This window comes from Bombus terrestris, chromosome 8 (genome assembly GCF_910591885.1).
Source record: "Bombus terrestris chromosome 8, iyBomTerr1.2, whole genome shotgun sequence".
NCBI lineage: Eukaryota > Metazoa > Arthropoda > Insecta > Hymenoptera > Apidae > Bombus > Bombus terrestris.
In genome coordinates, this window is record NC_063276.1 from 9,396,010 (window position 1) to 9,412,586 (window position 16,577).

At 38.5% G+C, this 16,577-nt stretch overlaps 1 protein-coding gene across 1 annotated transcript; it reads left to right on the forward strand.

Moving 5' to 3' along the window:
• The first annotated feature begins 15,877 nt into the window (after positions 1–15,877).
• On the forward strand, positions 15,878–16,336 carry LOC125385575 (secreted RxLR effector protein 161-like). The gene has a single exon (XM_048408220.1). The coding sequence runs from the start codon at positions 15,878–15,880 to the stop codon at positions 16,334–16,336; it is 459 nt and encodes a 152-aa protein (XP_048264177.1).
• The last annotated feature ends 241 nt before the right edge of the window (positions 16,337–16,577 follow it).

A 16,577-nucleotide genomic window follows, 5' to 3' on the forward strand; every position in this document is an offset into this window, starting at 1 on the left:
TATATTCGTTTCCGATTATTAAAACACTTTGTTGTTTAAAAAATAGAAAAATTCGATGAGATTACTCTTGTTAAAATCCCGTCAATTTTCCTGTATCTCTTACAAATACGAATTTTTACAAATATTTAGTATAAGGCAGCTGCCCTCTTTTTTCCGCTTCTTCAACCTTCTTTCATCCTGACGCACTGTCTGTGGGCGTCTGTGTCTGTTACACTTTCCAGAATACATCCATTGCGAAAGGTGACGCGATGGTCCTGGGGATGAGAACGATCCCGCGGGAATATCGAATGCCATCGGAGCGAATTGGAGGAGGGACAGGATAGAGGAGGGGGTTGATACTGTGACGATACTCGAATCGATATTTTTCTCCGCCTAGGGACCCTAGATCGCTTGGGTTAGCGCCGAGGGACGAAATAAATTAAACGCTCGAAACTGCGTGAACGTGGCTAGCTGTAATTTTCCGGTACGAGAGAGTTTTGGAGAATTGGAGGAGGGGAATAATGGGATGAGGTTGCTGGTTTTTCCGGAGATAACCACGATTGATAACCTTCGATGGGATCTGGATCGCGAGAGAATAATGGAAGTGGTGGAGTTGGGCGTAATTATTTGGACAGTGGCGAGGTGTAAGTTTCGTTCGAATTCATGTTGGTTCCTTTTTGGTCGTGATAAGGTCTATACCGTTATTTGTACCATTTGTTATAGTATATGTGGGAAAATGAGGTAAATCTGAAGAGTCACTGTGCTTTGTGCCAATTTAACGCGTGATAGCAAATCTAAAAGAAGCAACGTGTTCTGCGCATCGTTTTATTATTTGTGTACGATACGAACAATTTCGCGTATGAATGTATCTGAATAAATTTATAAATTTCTTTTTATCCTTGATCTTGTCGTCATATTTGTTAAAAACAAAATTTGAATATACGATAGTGATGGAGTCCTATTTTAGGTGCCGATATAAATCATTAATGTATTAACTGATTTTGATGCAAAGAATATAAAATATTTAATTCAACAGTAGAAAAATGTTATCAAAATGATTTCATGTGTATAATTAAAGTTCCCTTACTTAAATAAAAACATTTCGTGGATATGGAGTCATTTTGAGAATTATGAAATGTTCTCCTTCGTACAAAATTACATTTCTTCTCTTTGACCTGAAGAGTACTTTTCGATATAACTAATTATATTATTGGCATGACGTATCAATATACCCTGTATTAATTCTTCTGTATTTATTTTTTAACTCTGACATGGAAATTGCTCCCATGTTCCTGTTTCATTTATGAAATTTCATATTTCGAGCATCGATTTACCCGAATAAAATAAAACCTTTGTTGGAACGTATTCATAAATCGTATAAAAATCCTTCGTTGCATTTCCGTAGAAATATCTATTTACATTTTCAGCTAGTGCTTATTGTCCTGTATCCGTATAACTTTCAGACTATTTCTAAATATTCTAATATACACAAAAATAATATTTTTTGATGAAAAACATTTTATTTAAAAAAATCTTCGTTTCTACAAATATTTACGCAGAAATATTAAAACGTGATATTACACTTTATCTTTCTAAATTATGCGAAATAATACGAATAAATTAAAACAATTTAGAACATATAACTTATAGAAGTACGAAATCATCAGAAATTATGAAGTCTCTGAGTTTAACAATAACAAAAAATATTATAAGCCCTCTTCTTTTTAACATATGTAACGAATTATACTTTTTGAATTCATAAGTTCAATTAATACAAAATTTTGTGCACAAAACAACTACTACAGGTGACAACTTTATTACAATATTTCAAATTTAAGGAGTGTACGTACATTTTTACGAATAATTTCAGAACTAAAATGTAAAAATAAAAAACTATTTCCAGTAAATTGTCAGAAGTGTTTGCACCTATTTATATGCTTGCCAGTGTACATATATCCGCCATAAAAATGCTCTCAAATTGATTCATCGAAACGACGAACATTACTATTTAAAATATACACATAAGATTTATTAGTAGTCCTGGCTGACATTTTATCGACCACACTACACCATTTCTGACAAACATACTTATACCTCATGAGTCATACTTCAGCAGATATATATATACGGGATTAGTAACTTCAAATTAAAATGTTTCATAAACCACTAGATACTATATTAATCGTCTGCATCCAGAACTGAATATCATTGGTTTCTATTTCCTAAAATCTATTATTGAGCAGCTTATCAAAAACTCTACGTTGCGGAGTTTTTACTTATTTGTGAACTTTTATACATTTATGAGAAATATGCCTTAATTTTCGATTCGTCATCGATATATCGAAAAACGATAGAATTTATCCGGAAATCAAACGATTCGTGAAAAACGTTCTTTGACAGAGATAGGTCTAAAATCCACAATTTCTAAGAAAAGAAAAGAAAAAACACTGTTCGAACTATCCAAGACGGTATAAGAAGTATCGCTTCCTACGAAAATCGTAGAAATTCAAAATAACGGTGGATAGCGATCGAATCCACTGACGATATTCATCCGATGCGTTGCTTTTACTTTCACAGCGGTGGAAAGGAGAACGTATAAATACGTTTCCAGTAAGATACGCCGTATCTTTTGGTCGAGCCGGAAAGTTTCCGAATTTCATAGAAATTCGACTACCACCACTTTATCTATCGGGTGTCAATAAATAATCGCCGGTCGTAGAATGCCTGTGGCCCGCGGCGATAATAATTTTCATACCCATTCAGAGGCCAGGCTTCCATGAGACAGAGGAATATCGGAAGAAATCGAGCTGAAAGATAGAGCGACCACGTAATATCTTTCGCGTCCAGCCCCCCTCCCCCACCCTATGGATTCGCCTGTTCAACCTCTGGTGACCTTTTTTCGGCCACGACCTCTTTTTGCATTAAAGCGACACACATTTTAGATCATGCCTACGTTGACACTTTCGTGATTAACAACTATGATTAGGATATAGATAGTTAAAATGATTTCCGTTATCTTTTTGCATTTGAATTTGTGAATTTGGGAACAATTTTAGACGGACGAATGAATTTGGAAACTGAAGATATTAAATTTTCTCGAGAGCTTTAGAATTTTTCAAAATGTGAAATATCGTGCGTAATTTATACTTTTTAAGGCACAGTTTCAAAAATACCATATATCTCTGTCGAATTGGAATCACCCCTGAATGAATCAAAGAATTATGAAGGTCGACAATAATTAGCAATTCGTCGTTTTTCTACGCTGTTTGCGAAAATTTTTACGAACCGGTACAGAGCTAATCGATCGATCGTTTCTATAATCTCGATAAATTATCCTTACATCAAATCAGCGTGTGTTCTAATACTTATAAACGAAAGTGTATATCGTTTATAAACAAGAAGGAATAAATGTTTAATTCGAAGGTATACAGGGAAGGGCCTGGGCAGATATACAGGGAAGGTATGCAGAGAAATAAGCGATATGAGCTTGCAAATAGGATATCTGGAAGAAATGCAAAAATGTTAGATTTCACCGGTATCTCGATATTGACGGAGAATAGATTTCAGTTGTAGCAGCGGCGAGTAAGGAACGGGCCCGATCGGTCTCCGCGCGATATCGATAATCTCGCGAGCGTACCACAGCCTTTGCAAATTCCACCATTCGATTCGATTCGATTCAATTCGATTTGCAGCCTTCGCCTTCCATATGCCGTAGCTCGAGGCTGTTGGCCATGTCACGGTTTCTAGTTAGAAACGGTAGAATACTAGGTGAAACGCGTGTTCCCCTTCTCCAATACAGCCACAAATTATGGGAATAATTGATTTTTAGACACGACACTCAATGCTCACAGTTCGCGAACGGTCTGTCCGAATATTTACTAGAAAACGAAAGTTTTCATCGACGAACAAGCAATGTACGCGTGCAGAACGGTTCTAGTTTCTATGAATACGAAATTGTCATAGTTGCTGGACTCAACCAGTTTCCCAAAAGTTTCTGCGATCCCCGAGCGATGAGATCTGTTTCGAAATTACGTGTTTCGTGTTTGTTCGCGATAAAAATTGCAAGGACTTTAATTATCCACGAGCACGTTCCGTTCGGTCCTCTTTCTACAGCGTAAAATTGTACCAGGTTTTATTGAATATTTCTTTTGAGCATTAGAGAGCTTCCGGCGTATGTTACCAGCGGAACGATTCGATACGATCAGATAATGTTTGATAATCTTTCTTGGTATTAGGTTGTACGATCTTCTATATCAAGATACCCTACTAGTACCTACCATTTTTTAAATTTGGAAAATTTTTATTTGGAACGAGGATAAAAAAGAACCCAGTTTATGTGAATTGAATGTATAAGTAACCTAATTCATATCCGTATAATTGAAATCGTTCACTATATGACGAGCAGAGATTTATATCGATTGATAAGTTGTGGAAATACAAAGTTTTTTCTCCGTTCTATATAAAATCGCTTTTCATTAAGTGTAGTGTAAGAGTCTTAAAATGTAGCTTAAGATGTATCCAAGCTTAAACGAATATAATTGTAGAAACTTTGTAATTAATACTATATTCAGCTAAATTTGTATAGTTATACATACATGTATAAACCTCCTAGAGAGGTTTGAGGAAGCTTCACATAAAATATATATATAAATTCAATATACTTACGAATATACTCGTAAAATAATTTCTATGATCTTCTTCAATATTAATATTCCGATATGTTGTTAGTCATAAAGTGATGTTAAAATAAAAAAATCAACAAAGATATACGTATCGTGTCTACTGATCGTGTTCCTATGATCATCATATAATACAAAAGCATTTTGCCACTCTTGAAAGGAACTTTTCGATAGAATAATCTCGAATTGCTTTGAAAAAGATAACTGCTTACAAATTCAGCAAATCGAAAACTAGCATCGGCGTGATGCAACACAGGTGATCCAAGACAACGAAATTTTTGCGTCACGTAGCTGGATCGGAGATTTTTACACGCCGTTCTCCCATTCTCCTCAGAGGGCCGATTTTTCTATTTTCCATTTATACGCACGTGTGCACTATATTGCACCAAACGCTGTTGCATGTTTAATGTTTTTCGGGATGTTACACGGCTGATCACGTACAAGCGGAAACGCTAGCTCGGTATGAAACTTCCGTTCGGAAGTAGCGTAAAGAGCATGCCTTATTTTCTGTAAGAAACCACTTTCGACGGGATCGAATTACAAGAGTGTCGACGGCGCCGACAGCGCCGCCGGCATCAGCCTAGTTCGCCTTTGAAGATTTACATTTTAACACAGTCGAAAATTGCACCCGTGCATCCTAGACTTGCGCAACGCGCCGTTTTAAACGACTCAAATGCGATATTAGTTTCTGTTCGCTCCCTTAAGCTGGAATATCGTTTAGGAGGAGATTCCCTTCTACTTCTAAATATTATAACTAATTCTTTATCTTGAATATTGTGTTACGTGTATGTTTCTTAACGTTTAAATTTCCTATTTACGCATACAGAACCACAGACAGTTAATTAATTAATATATATTAGTCCAATCGTGTATGAGTACCCAAGTGTAATTTTGGAAGAAATCATCGTGGTTATGATTGTAATTATTGTACAATTTAATATTCATGCCCAAGATAATATTCTGTCTGTATCTTAAACCTGATGAATTAAAACGAAGGACTATATAATTTCTTATCGCTTACGTTTATCGCTGGCGTATTGCGTTTGCCTTCTTCTGGAACTTCAGAAATCAGTTCCTCTCTTATAAAATTTTTGAAAAGTGTCAAAAGCTTTGAAAATGTGTTTTAAAATTTGTACATTTGATTTTGATAAAATGATGAAATTACAGCGATTTGGAGAAATCGATCTGTCGTTTGGTAATGGTAATTTGTATTCTAACGTTCTCCGCGGTGTACAATGACGTAAGACAATGTGACGCGAACAAAAGTAATATCGCATGTTTGGAGAATTGTGTGTTTCATTGTGACTAGGATGACATTTCGTGTAGATTGTACATGTTAAATATTCTAAGATTTTAAGGTATTTCTGGCTTGGAAATTGTTCCTATTTATACTGAATTCTGTTTCGAGTTTTACCTGCATTTTGTAGATTTTGTAGCATCGCCTAGATATTTCTGTAATAAAATAGCACTTAGGAATGTATTCCATTGAAATACGTTGCTTTGTGTCACCGGATTTCGTGGAAAGTATATTCTCTGGTTTAGCCTACTTGAGTTAAAATCATAAATTAAAGTTCTACTTTTTCACCTTCTGTGACATATTAGAATTAATTTGCAGAAAATCACATTAGAGACAAGAAGAACATTTCGGTTAAAAGCGCGATTAAAACAGCTAAATCTTCCAAAGAAGAAATTAGGTTTTCCATTCTTTCCAAGTTTTTACATATTCTTCTCTGATTTAATATTGTACAATTACTTTTCCAATTTTAATTCCAAGTATAATTCAACATTCCCAAGATACACATAATTCACAATTTCAATTTTAAATTAAAAGAGATCTCAATGAAAATTTAAAACTACTCTTTAAACTTCTAAAAGTAAAACTTCTAAACTTGTAAAGAAGAAACTAAGCTTTCAGATCCAATTATCTTTCCTGTTTTCATTCTATGTATATCTCGACAATTCCAAATTACATAAAATTCACAACCATTCTATGATTCTCAGCCTCCTACTCACATTTCCTCGAACAACAATTCTGAAAACGGCACAGTCTTCCAAGTATCGAAACGAAACAGGAAAAGGGAAGAACGGGATCGAATGAAGCGTCAGGACATTGACGAATGAACAGGTTTCAAGACGTTTGCTCTCACCCTTCGACGAAAGAAGGATGGATCAATGTATCGCGATAAAATTAAAATATGCAGAGATTGCGTCTCTCTCCCTTTGTCCTCGAACGATTTAAGAAGAGGACGTTACTCGAGGGTGATACACGAAAGTACGCATAAGTGATCGCGCTTCTCCATTTAATCTCCATCCATCGAGAGATGGGTTATTTTCGATGATTCCACTAGAAAAAGCGTGCAATTGAACTTTCGAACTGATCACACCGCGAAAAACTAGAATAAAAGTAGCCCCGAAACTTCGTGGACCGCGTGGAAAGTTGGATAATGGAAAGGGGAAGTTGCGGAATGAGTGGTAAAAGAGACCTTCGGGAGTGATAAACAGGCACGTGAATCATTTTTATATTATAACTTTAGTCACAAGTCGTGAATACAGAATATAGGCGAGACATAGTTTTAAAATTTACCGTTTGTCATCTTTCACTAACAATAAAAGTAGAAAAGGTTTTTCGTGTTCTGAAATTCTACTAGGGAGTTCAGCATATCTTTTAGTATACAAGGTGTTCAAAGGGTGTATTTCGTTTCGATAGTAAAAAATTGAAGGAGTACTCCTACGAGTCAGGAAGGAAGAAAATGGAGAATAAAGAATTACGTACGAGGCTTTATATACTTCTTCTTCAAATGACTTTTTGTTCCACCTCTCTACCTTTTGAAAATTTGTTAGCGGATATTAGGCATTTTTTAAGTATACGGGCTCTTTTTCTTTTTAATAAAATAAAAATAAGATAGAGAATTTCGTGTAATGCCTTATTTGGATGTTCCACGACACTGATAGTAGAAAATTGGCAATCGTTTGTCAATAAACAGATACAAGTGAAGCATTTGATCAAAAAATTCCTCAACTGTATTCGTCACATGCTTTATCGCATGAGAGCTACATACAACCGATGTATATAAAAGCAAAAAAAGAATATCCCTGAAGATAACCGTTCTGACTAAAGTTACAGAAGATTCTCATGCATATTACCCGTAAAGTGTAAAGAAACGCGACTACGTGACAGAGAAGGTCGCGTGTTCGCGATACCAGATCGATCTATCTATGGTCGATCCACTAGTCTATCATCGATCCTCAACGATCACCGTCGTTGCAGAATCGTTGAAGATTATGAGATTTCAACGGTGCAAATCGAAAGCATGACGTGCAGCCTGCCTATTTTCCTCGCCGACGACGTCGCGCCGCGCTATGCTGAATTTTTCGCCACCCACCTCCTCTTCGTACTTCCGCTCGCAATTTTCCCTGTGACCTGTTTGCGCGACACCGGTACACGCGTATTCAACCCTTAAGCTGTTCACGTTAAACACTTTTTCTCCTTGCAGCCTCATTCAGCGTTTGCCTTGCGAAATGGATTTGCCAGAGAAACTTCCGTTCGATAAACGCGACCGACCTGTTTATATTCGCTCATTTTATGCTTGTTTATTTATGAACGAGATTTTTACGAGTGTTAATTGTAGCATAAGAATTGAATGTTGATTATATACCTTAATTAAATTCCTTAATATTCTTTCCCGAATTTGGTAAAATAGAATTGTGAGTCGCATTGAGAAATTTCTGTCGAATTTAAATTTCAGCGTTAACGAAATATACTAGGTTGTCCGAAAAGTTTCTTTCGTTTCATAAGGTGATAATAGATGAACAATTTCTGTTTTATATTATTTTATTGAGTTAGGTATGATCCATTTCGTTCTATTTCTATTATTATATGTGCATAATTCAATAAACTAATATAAAACAAAAAACATTGTGCGTCTATTATTTCCTTATAAAACAAAAAAAAAACATTTCGAATAACCCAATAGTAAGGCAGGATAGTTTCACTCGTCTAAGCTTCGATATCATAAAATTCTATAGGAAACTTTGCATTCGTTCACTTTGGATATATTGACGTTTAACTTTATACAAAAAGGTTTAGACATTTTCATGTTGAAATTTATGCAAAAGTTTAAATATTTTTGCACCGAAACTTAAGCAAAATTTCAAGACTGATTTATTCCATACAACGTGCTTCCTTTATTTCCATTTTTATTTCGTAGTTTTCTTTTAAAGAAACGAATCACGCGGTCGGGTAGCTTCCTGGTCTAAGAAATCTTAATCTCGAGACTACGGGGCGAAACAGGTTACTTTTTTGCGAGAATAAAGCGTAATAGGGCTTAAGGTTTTTGGTAGAATTACCTGGTATTCTGCTTTTTATGACTCGTTTTGTAAATTAGTTTGCTCGAGTGGAAAGTTTTGCAGAAACGATTTGTTAGAATTTCGCGAAGGATATGAGGTTTAATATGGCAGATGATAGATAAACACGTGGTCAGATAAACCGAATAGTGGCATAGTGGGATAAAATACCTCCAAAAAAGTTTTCTATACCAAAATACGATACAATTTAATTACAAAAATGAGAATATACTAAACGATTTTTAAAATTATTCTTCCATATTTTTATGACATATAAATTGGCAATTTCACACAAAATTTTATTGTTCGAAAAATCATGCCTTTATGAGTTAAACTGCGGTATTATTTATTGCCTCGTTCGATAAAAATCCTATTATACTGTACCATTATCAAAATTGCAAACGCAACATTTAAAAATTCATCTTTCAATTGCAATCGTCTGTATTCAAAAGCATTCGCAAAAAGATTCTCACATTATATATTATTATTCTCACATTATATTATATTTCGAACTAATTCGTTCTTCACAAGCCGATCACATTGCACCACTAGCGCAAACTCATCCCGAAACATCTTAGCGGAGCCGAACATTCTCATAAGGCAGTCTCTTGAATTCAAAGCACCCTAAAGCAAGTTCCTTCGTTCCGCAAGGAAGAAAGTCGATCGCGTTACTCGGAATCTTCCTCCTCGAATGTTAATCCCCGCATTGTTTCCAGATATCGCAATCAACGTACGACTTGCCGCATCCTATCTCTGTTTTCGTCGTTTCTGTTTCATCTGAAAGATCCTCGAACTCGCGTTGGAACGGCGAACGATAATTGAAATGTTTAGCAAACAGCAGTCGCGCGTAACAGAAAACGAGGATTATTTAAACGTTTACGCAACTGCTGCCTGATTTCCATTGCTTTCGCTTTTATGTTCGTTCTATTGAAATATGACTGTCGCAACATTGTTTCATTGTCTTTGTGCTTGAAATTGTCCTATAAATTGTGCTATACTTATGAAATATAATAATATAACATATAAGTAGCATTCGCGTATTTTTTTTAAAGAATTAGCCATCCTATTGAATTAGTGAATTTAAATAAGTGGAATACACGATTAGTGCATAAACATAGAATTTTATAATATACGACGTCTTGTATTAATTATAACGAACGTCTATAGTTGCTTTGCGACCATATCACTATAAATTTTGATGTTCTACAGAATTTGATAAAACTACAACGTTTTAGATGAGAAAGTATCACACACAATAATTTGCTTCTTTTCATCGAGTGTTAAGGACATTTGACGCATGGGATATGGTAGTTCAGTCATAGAATTAACCTTAGTAAGCACAACATCGGTTGACATTGGTCTTGCAATAATGTAGTTGCTGTTATACATACTTATCAACCTTATTAAAGCTTCGAAATGGTTAAAGACTGCATTATATTGAAGGAGTTCCTTGATGAAGATCATAAGTAACTCTGCGCTGGTTTTCTCATTAAGATTGAAGATCAAAGTTGCTATCTTCTACCACTTAAAGGCTTCACACACCTAATACACGCTCGTCTCACATACATCCAAATCTTCATGTCTCGCATACGCATCTGTAACCTTCTACGTGGTCTTTTTCCTCCTTCCACTAACAGCTCTTCTCTCGTTACTCTAGTATGTCACTCGAAATGAACATGTAATTTGAAGTTCTTGCTATTACATTAGAAGACATATTATACGTTTTCAAAAAATTATATTATAATTTATAGGAAAGGAATCTGCCAAAGACACGCGAGATGTCAATAGAATTCTCTTCATTAAGAGAAATTGATGTTGATAAGAATATTAGAAATATGCGCATACGCATGTATCGTTCCTTTCCATGCATTTGAGGTGATGTGCGTGATAGGTGTAGAAGAATCACTCGATATTGTTCAACAATAATTATTTATTTGTTTATGTTTGTAGTATACACTTTTGCGCCGAACGCGCGATACAATTATCGGTTCGCGGTTACAAGTTCAAGCTCGGCGTGATACGTTTCGCGGTGCGATTCAAGTCGAGACGATTGCATCAGATGTCGAGCAATTCGGATTCGCTATTACGGACGACTGCCGACGTTCAATTCAGATAGACGTCTTCCAACTCGTCTCGCTGCTCACGACTAAATCCATTTTTGTCGCGATAATGCCCCTTAGGAAAACTGTGATTGGGTGTGTCTAAGGATACGGAATCATCGGATTCGTTAAGGAGAGTGTTAGTTCAGAAAGTGAGGGAAATGGATGTCGCTGTTAATTGGCTAAATTTTGAGTTGGTGGTTGGAAAGGGATGTTAACCGCCCTTGAGAGAAAGTAGCTAGCGAGGAGCGTCGTACGTGAGGAAAAACAGATTTCCTGTGTTTTCCCGTAGTGGGTGTTATGTATAGGGACTGTTGAGACAAAGACTATTTGTCGCTTTAGAGAACCTTAGCTACATGAATCCTAAGATTTATAGCGGGTCCTTAGGCTAGCTGAAAACATTCGGTGTTAATGTATCGACATCTGGCAATCATCTTGTTCGAAGGGTAGAGTCTTTGTGTAGCGAGCCACGGGATAGAAACCGTTGGGAAGTTTGCTGTCGAGTGCCGCTACAGTACCCCTTTACCAGTGACAACGCTTTCCTTTTTTTTTTTTCTTTTTTTATATGTCGCAGGTAGTTCTTACATATTAGCTTATCGCAGACCCGCCTGAAAGTGGTCAGGGAAACGAACTTTTCTGCCCGCGCGCGTGGTGTGATGCACTTTTGGGTCGTCTTCGCTTTGCTCGTTTCAACATCCATCGGTATTATTACGTCGCGTTTTTCAGTGTAATGATGTTCAATGTTATCGTCCAATAAAAATGCGGGTTTCAGACGATCTATGGATACTATTACATTTTTGTTGTTAATTTCAAGGAAACAAACAATTCGAAAACCCACAGTGGACACTCAGAAAATAGTGTTCCCACCCCACAAAACACAGACAACTGTTGAGAAATGTTAAGTTGGTATGACCGCTAGTTACTATAAGCTAAGTTGGTACGACTCCTAACGACGCTCTTTTATCTTAGATGTCGACCACGTGTTAATTGCTTAGACGCATCAGTGTGATCAGACGTATTTATACAAGAAACAGAAATAAAAGGTGTGATAATCAATCCGTGTGAATCAGCTTGAATATCAACCCCAACCTATATATAATAACAGGTTATGGGCCCAGGGCAGTAAACTGCGGCAGGAAAGATATTTATTTTTGAGTTTTGAGTCTTTGTGAAATTATCCGAGGAGAAAGCACACCATATCCGACCAGGAGAACATGGCCGATGTGGACAAGGAAATGAATCCGATCTTGAGGAAAGGAAACTACGAGTATTGGAGAACGATGACGGAAGCTTTGTTGGTTTTCCTGGGTTGCTGGGATGCCATACAGTCAGGATTTACGCCAACAAAAAGGATGAAGGCATAATGCATTAAAATGGACAATAAAGCACGTGCGAGCATTTTCCGGCATGTACGCCGCGAGTACCTTGGGGACATTAGAACCCTGAAAACAGCAAGGGAGCGCTGGAAGACATTAGAAGATATTCACGGGAGATCTACGTCGATGGACATCGTATTATGCATGCGAGAACTAGGCACAATGGAGAAGACCCCTAGCATGGATGCGTCCGAGTACTGCGGAAGGATACAAGACCCATACGACAAATTATCCAGCGTAAGCATAAAGATCGAAGACCACGTTATGGCGTGTTTTCTTTTAGCCGGCCTCGTGGCGAACCCAGACTACTCAACTTATCTCAGAACAACGAGAATCGACAAGAATCTGAGCGCGAAAGTCGTGAAATCCGATCTATTACTCGAGGAAAGAAGGCTGGACGCGGCGGAGGGATCATCCGAGAGGGGCAGCGCAATGGCGACCCGGAGACAAGGGAAGTTCAAGCAACACAAAGATGGCGCTAGGCCGAAGACTAGGAACGCACATGATCAAAAGTGCCACAAATGTGGTAAGATGGGCCACATATCCTATCAATGCCAAGACCAAAAGGGAGGTAAAGAGGAGAGGAATCAAAGGGAGAAGAAGAGACAGGAGGACAACAGAAGAGATAGAGGATCAGAAGAAAGGCCGAGGTCCAAGGGACTTATATCGACTCTGGCTTTGTCTTCGATCAGTCACATGAGCAGGGAGATGATAAGCTACCTTGACTCAGGTGCCTCAAATCACATGACCCCGGATAGGCATCGATTCGTGGAATTCACGCTTGCGACGGGACAGATCAGGATCGGCAAGGGATACCTGGAGGTCAAGGGAAGGGGAACAATCGTCGTAAAAATGGCTGAGTCCTGTGGTGGCTGGACGCTATCCCTATCAAACGCTCTGTGGGTGCCCGAGCTAGACGTAAATCTAATTTCGATCAGACAACTGGCGAAGAAGGGCGTTACCACAGTGTGTACTAGGGATGAAGCCGTTGGAACACACAACGACGAAGACGTCGTATTCAACAAGGTTGGAGACGACGTATTCAACAAGGTTGGAGACGACGTATTCAACAAGGTTGGAGACGACGTATTCAACAAGGTTGGAGACGACGTATTCAACAAGGTTGGAGACGACGTATTCAACAAGGTTGGAGACGACGTATTCAACAAGGTTGGAGACGACGTATTCAACAAGGTTGGAGACGACGTATACTATCTTGAGACGATACCTGCTGAGGAGCACATGGCAGGCCTCTCCGTGGAGCATGATCAGGAGAAACCTAGCCAAGATGACGGAGACGTTGAGGTCATTGAGGCGAGGGCATACAAGGGTACCACATCGTGGCACGGGAGACTGCGTCATTTGCATGGAAATGCAATGAGGAAGATTCCTATAAGGAGCGTGAAGGAGGAATCCAAGAAACAAGACGAGCTATGTGGAGTCTGCGTAAAAGGAAAGATGACAAGGGTGCCATTTCCGAAAACAGCCCACCACATGTGCCAACGTCCTCTAGAAATCATACACAGCGATGTCAGCGGCAGAGTCCAGTGTAGATCGTTAGGCGGAGGTAAATATTTTTTAACGTTCATAGATGATTTCTCCAGGTACATGTACGTTAGGATCATCAGTAGGAAAAGCAAGGTATTCAAGTGTTTCAAGGAATACCAGATGGAAGTAGAAGCCTTACATCAGTCGAGAATCTGTGCCCTCCAAACCGATAACGGAGGAGAATATACAGGAGTTGACTTTGAGAGCTATCTGAAGGAGAGAGGTATTTTGCACAGGAAGACTGTTCCAAGGAACCCTGAGCAAAATGGAATTTCAGAACGGGCAAACAGGACACTGGTTGAGATGTCTAGATGCCTACTAATCCAATCAGGACTCCCTGACTATCTGTGGGGAGAAGCCGTGAACACTGCATGCCACATTAGGAACCTATGCCCATCCACCGTTATCGGAGATAAGATCCCACTAGAATTGTGGAAAGGTAAGGGATGCGACATCCAAGAGGAGATCAATAGGCTAAGGGTATTCGGATGCAGGGTCTGGTACCTGAAAAGCCCAGGTGAAGGTAAATTTGACAGCAGGGCGGATGAAGGGATATTTGTAGGTTATGACAGACAGGTCAAGGGATATAGAATTTACCTACCAAAGACCAAAAAAGTAATAATCTCTTGTCATGTCAGGTTCGAGGAAAATGTATTCCCCTATAAAAGCATGAAAGTGGATGCAAGGAACATCAAAAGAAGATTCTCCGAATGGATATGGGACGTTAAAGATTTCGAACTTCAAGGAGGAGGTAACACAAGCAATATAGAGACTCAAAGTGACGGTGAAAACGATAAGGGACACAGTGATTATTTCCTGGACAACCTAACAAATGAGAACAATCAGCAAGAGGTTGTGAGTGTACCAACCGTACCTAGGAGGTCAGCGAGATTGCACAAACCAAAGACGTGTAATAGTTGTGCTCGTGTTGCGGCAGCTTGTAGAAAGTAAGGTTCATGTGAGTCTGTGAATGTGCACGATGCCCTGAAGGGGCCAGATGCTCAAAAGTGGACCGATGCAATTGCAAAGGAGTTAGAAAATTTAGCGAACAAAGATGTGTGGGACATAGTGAAAAGACCTTTGGACAGAAACGTAATAGATTGTAAGTGGGTATTAGTCATGAAAAGAGACCCTGATAGGCATAAAGCTAGGCTTGTAGCTCGAGGATTCTGGCAAAGGCCTGGAGTAGATTATTCAGAAACCTTTAGTCCAATAGTAAAGCGTAGGACACTAAGGATTTTGCTTGCTCTGTGTGCAGAGAATGAGTGGTGTTACGAACACATTGATGTGGAGTGTGCGTATCTAAACAGTCCTTTGGATGAGGACATATATATGGAGCAACCTGAGTTCTACAAGCTTCCAGGGAAGGACAGGACTCAGTATGTGTGTAAGCTCAAAAAGAGTTTGTATGGTTTGAAGCAAGCGGGGAGAATGTGGTTTAAGTACATAAATTGTATTTTGAGAGGTATGAGTCTGAACTCATGCGTGAGTGATCCGTGCATGTATGTGAATGCATCCAAAGATCTCATTGTGGCTGTGTATGTGGATGATATTCTTGTATTTGGAACAGAGGCTATGATTCACGCGTTCAAAATTAGGATTAAGGAGAAATTAGATGTGAGGATGTTAGGAACTGATACTCAATTCCTATCCGTCCACTTGAGTAAGCCGAACAGCACTACGGTTGTGTTCGACCAATCCGTGCAGATAAGTCAAATGTTGGAGCTGTTTGACGTTACTCAAGAGGTTGGAGTGTCTACACCGCTAGCCAAGGAGTGCCGAGGCTGGTCTAGACATTGTAGATAACGAACCGGTAGACAACAAGTTGTACGAACAGGCTGTGGGGCATATAATGTACGTCGCCACGGTAAGCCATCCTGATGTCGTATGTGCAATAGGAAAGTTAAGCCAAAGATGTGCGAATCCGACGGTGTCTGATTGGAAGGCAGTGAGACGTATTTTTAGGTACCTGTTAAAAACTAAAGACTTAAAGTTAGTATACCAAAGGACAGGACAACCTTTGAAGGTGTTTTGTGATTCCGATTTTGCAGGCTGTGCAATAGATAGGAAATCTAGAAGCGGGTATGTTTTCATACTTGCTGGTGGAGCAGTATCTTGGTTGTCGAAGAAACAACCAATCATATCTCAATCGACATACAAAGCGGAGTTCGTAGCGATGCAAGAGGCAGCTAGAGAGACTGTGTGGATGTCCTTATTCTTAAGGGAGTTAGGTCAATCGTCATATTGTCCGCGTCCATGCAAAATTTTCTGTGACAACATTGGAGCTATTTCGGGTCCAAGGATGAAGTAGTTGCCGAGAGTTCTAAGCATGTTCAAGTGCGTTACTTTTATGTTAAGAACTGCGTGTCGAAAGGGATACTAGATTATATCTATATATCTAGTTCTGAGAATGTTGCCGACATTCTCACCAAGGGGTTAAATAGAGTTAAGACTCAATATTTTACCAAAGCTATGGGGCTTGTAGAAACTAGCGATCAAAGGGGAGTGTTAAGAAATGTTAAGTTGGTATGACCGCTAGTTACTAAAAGCTA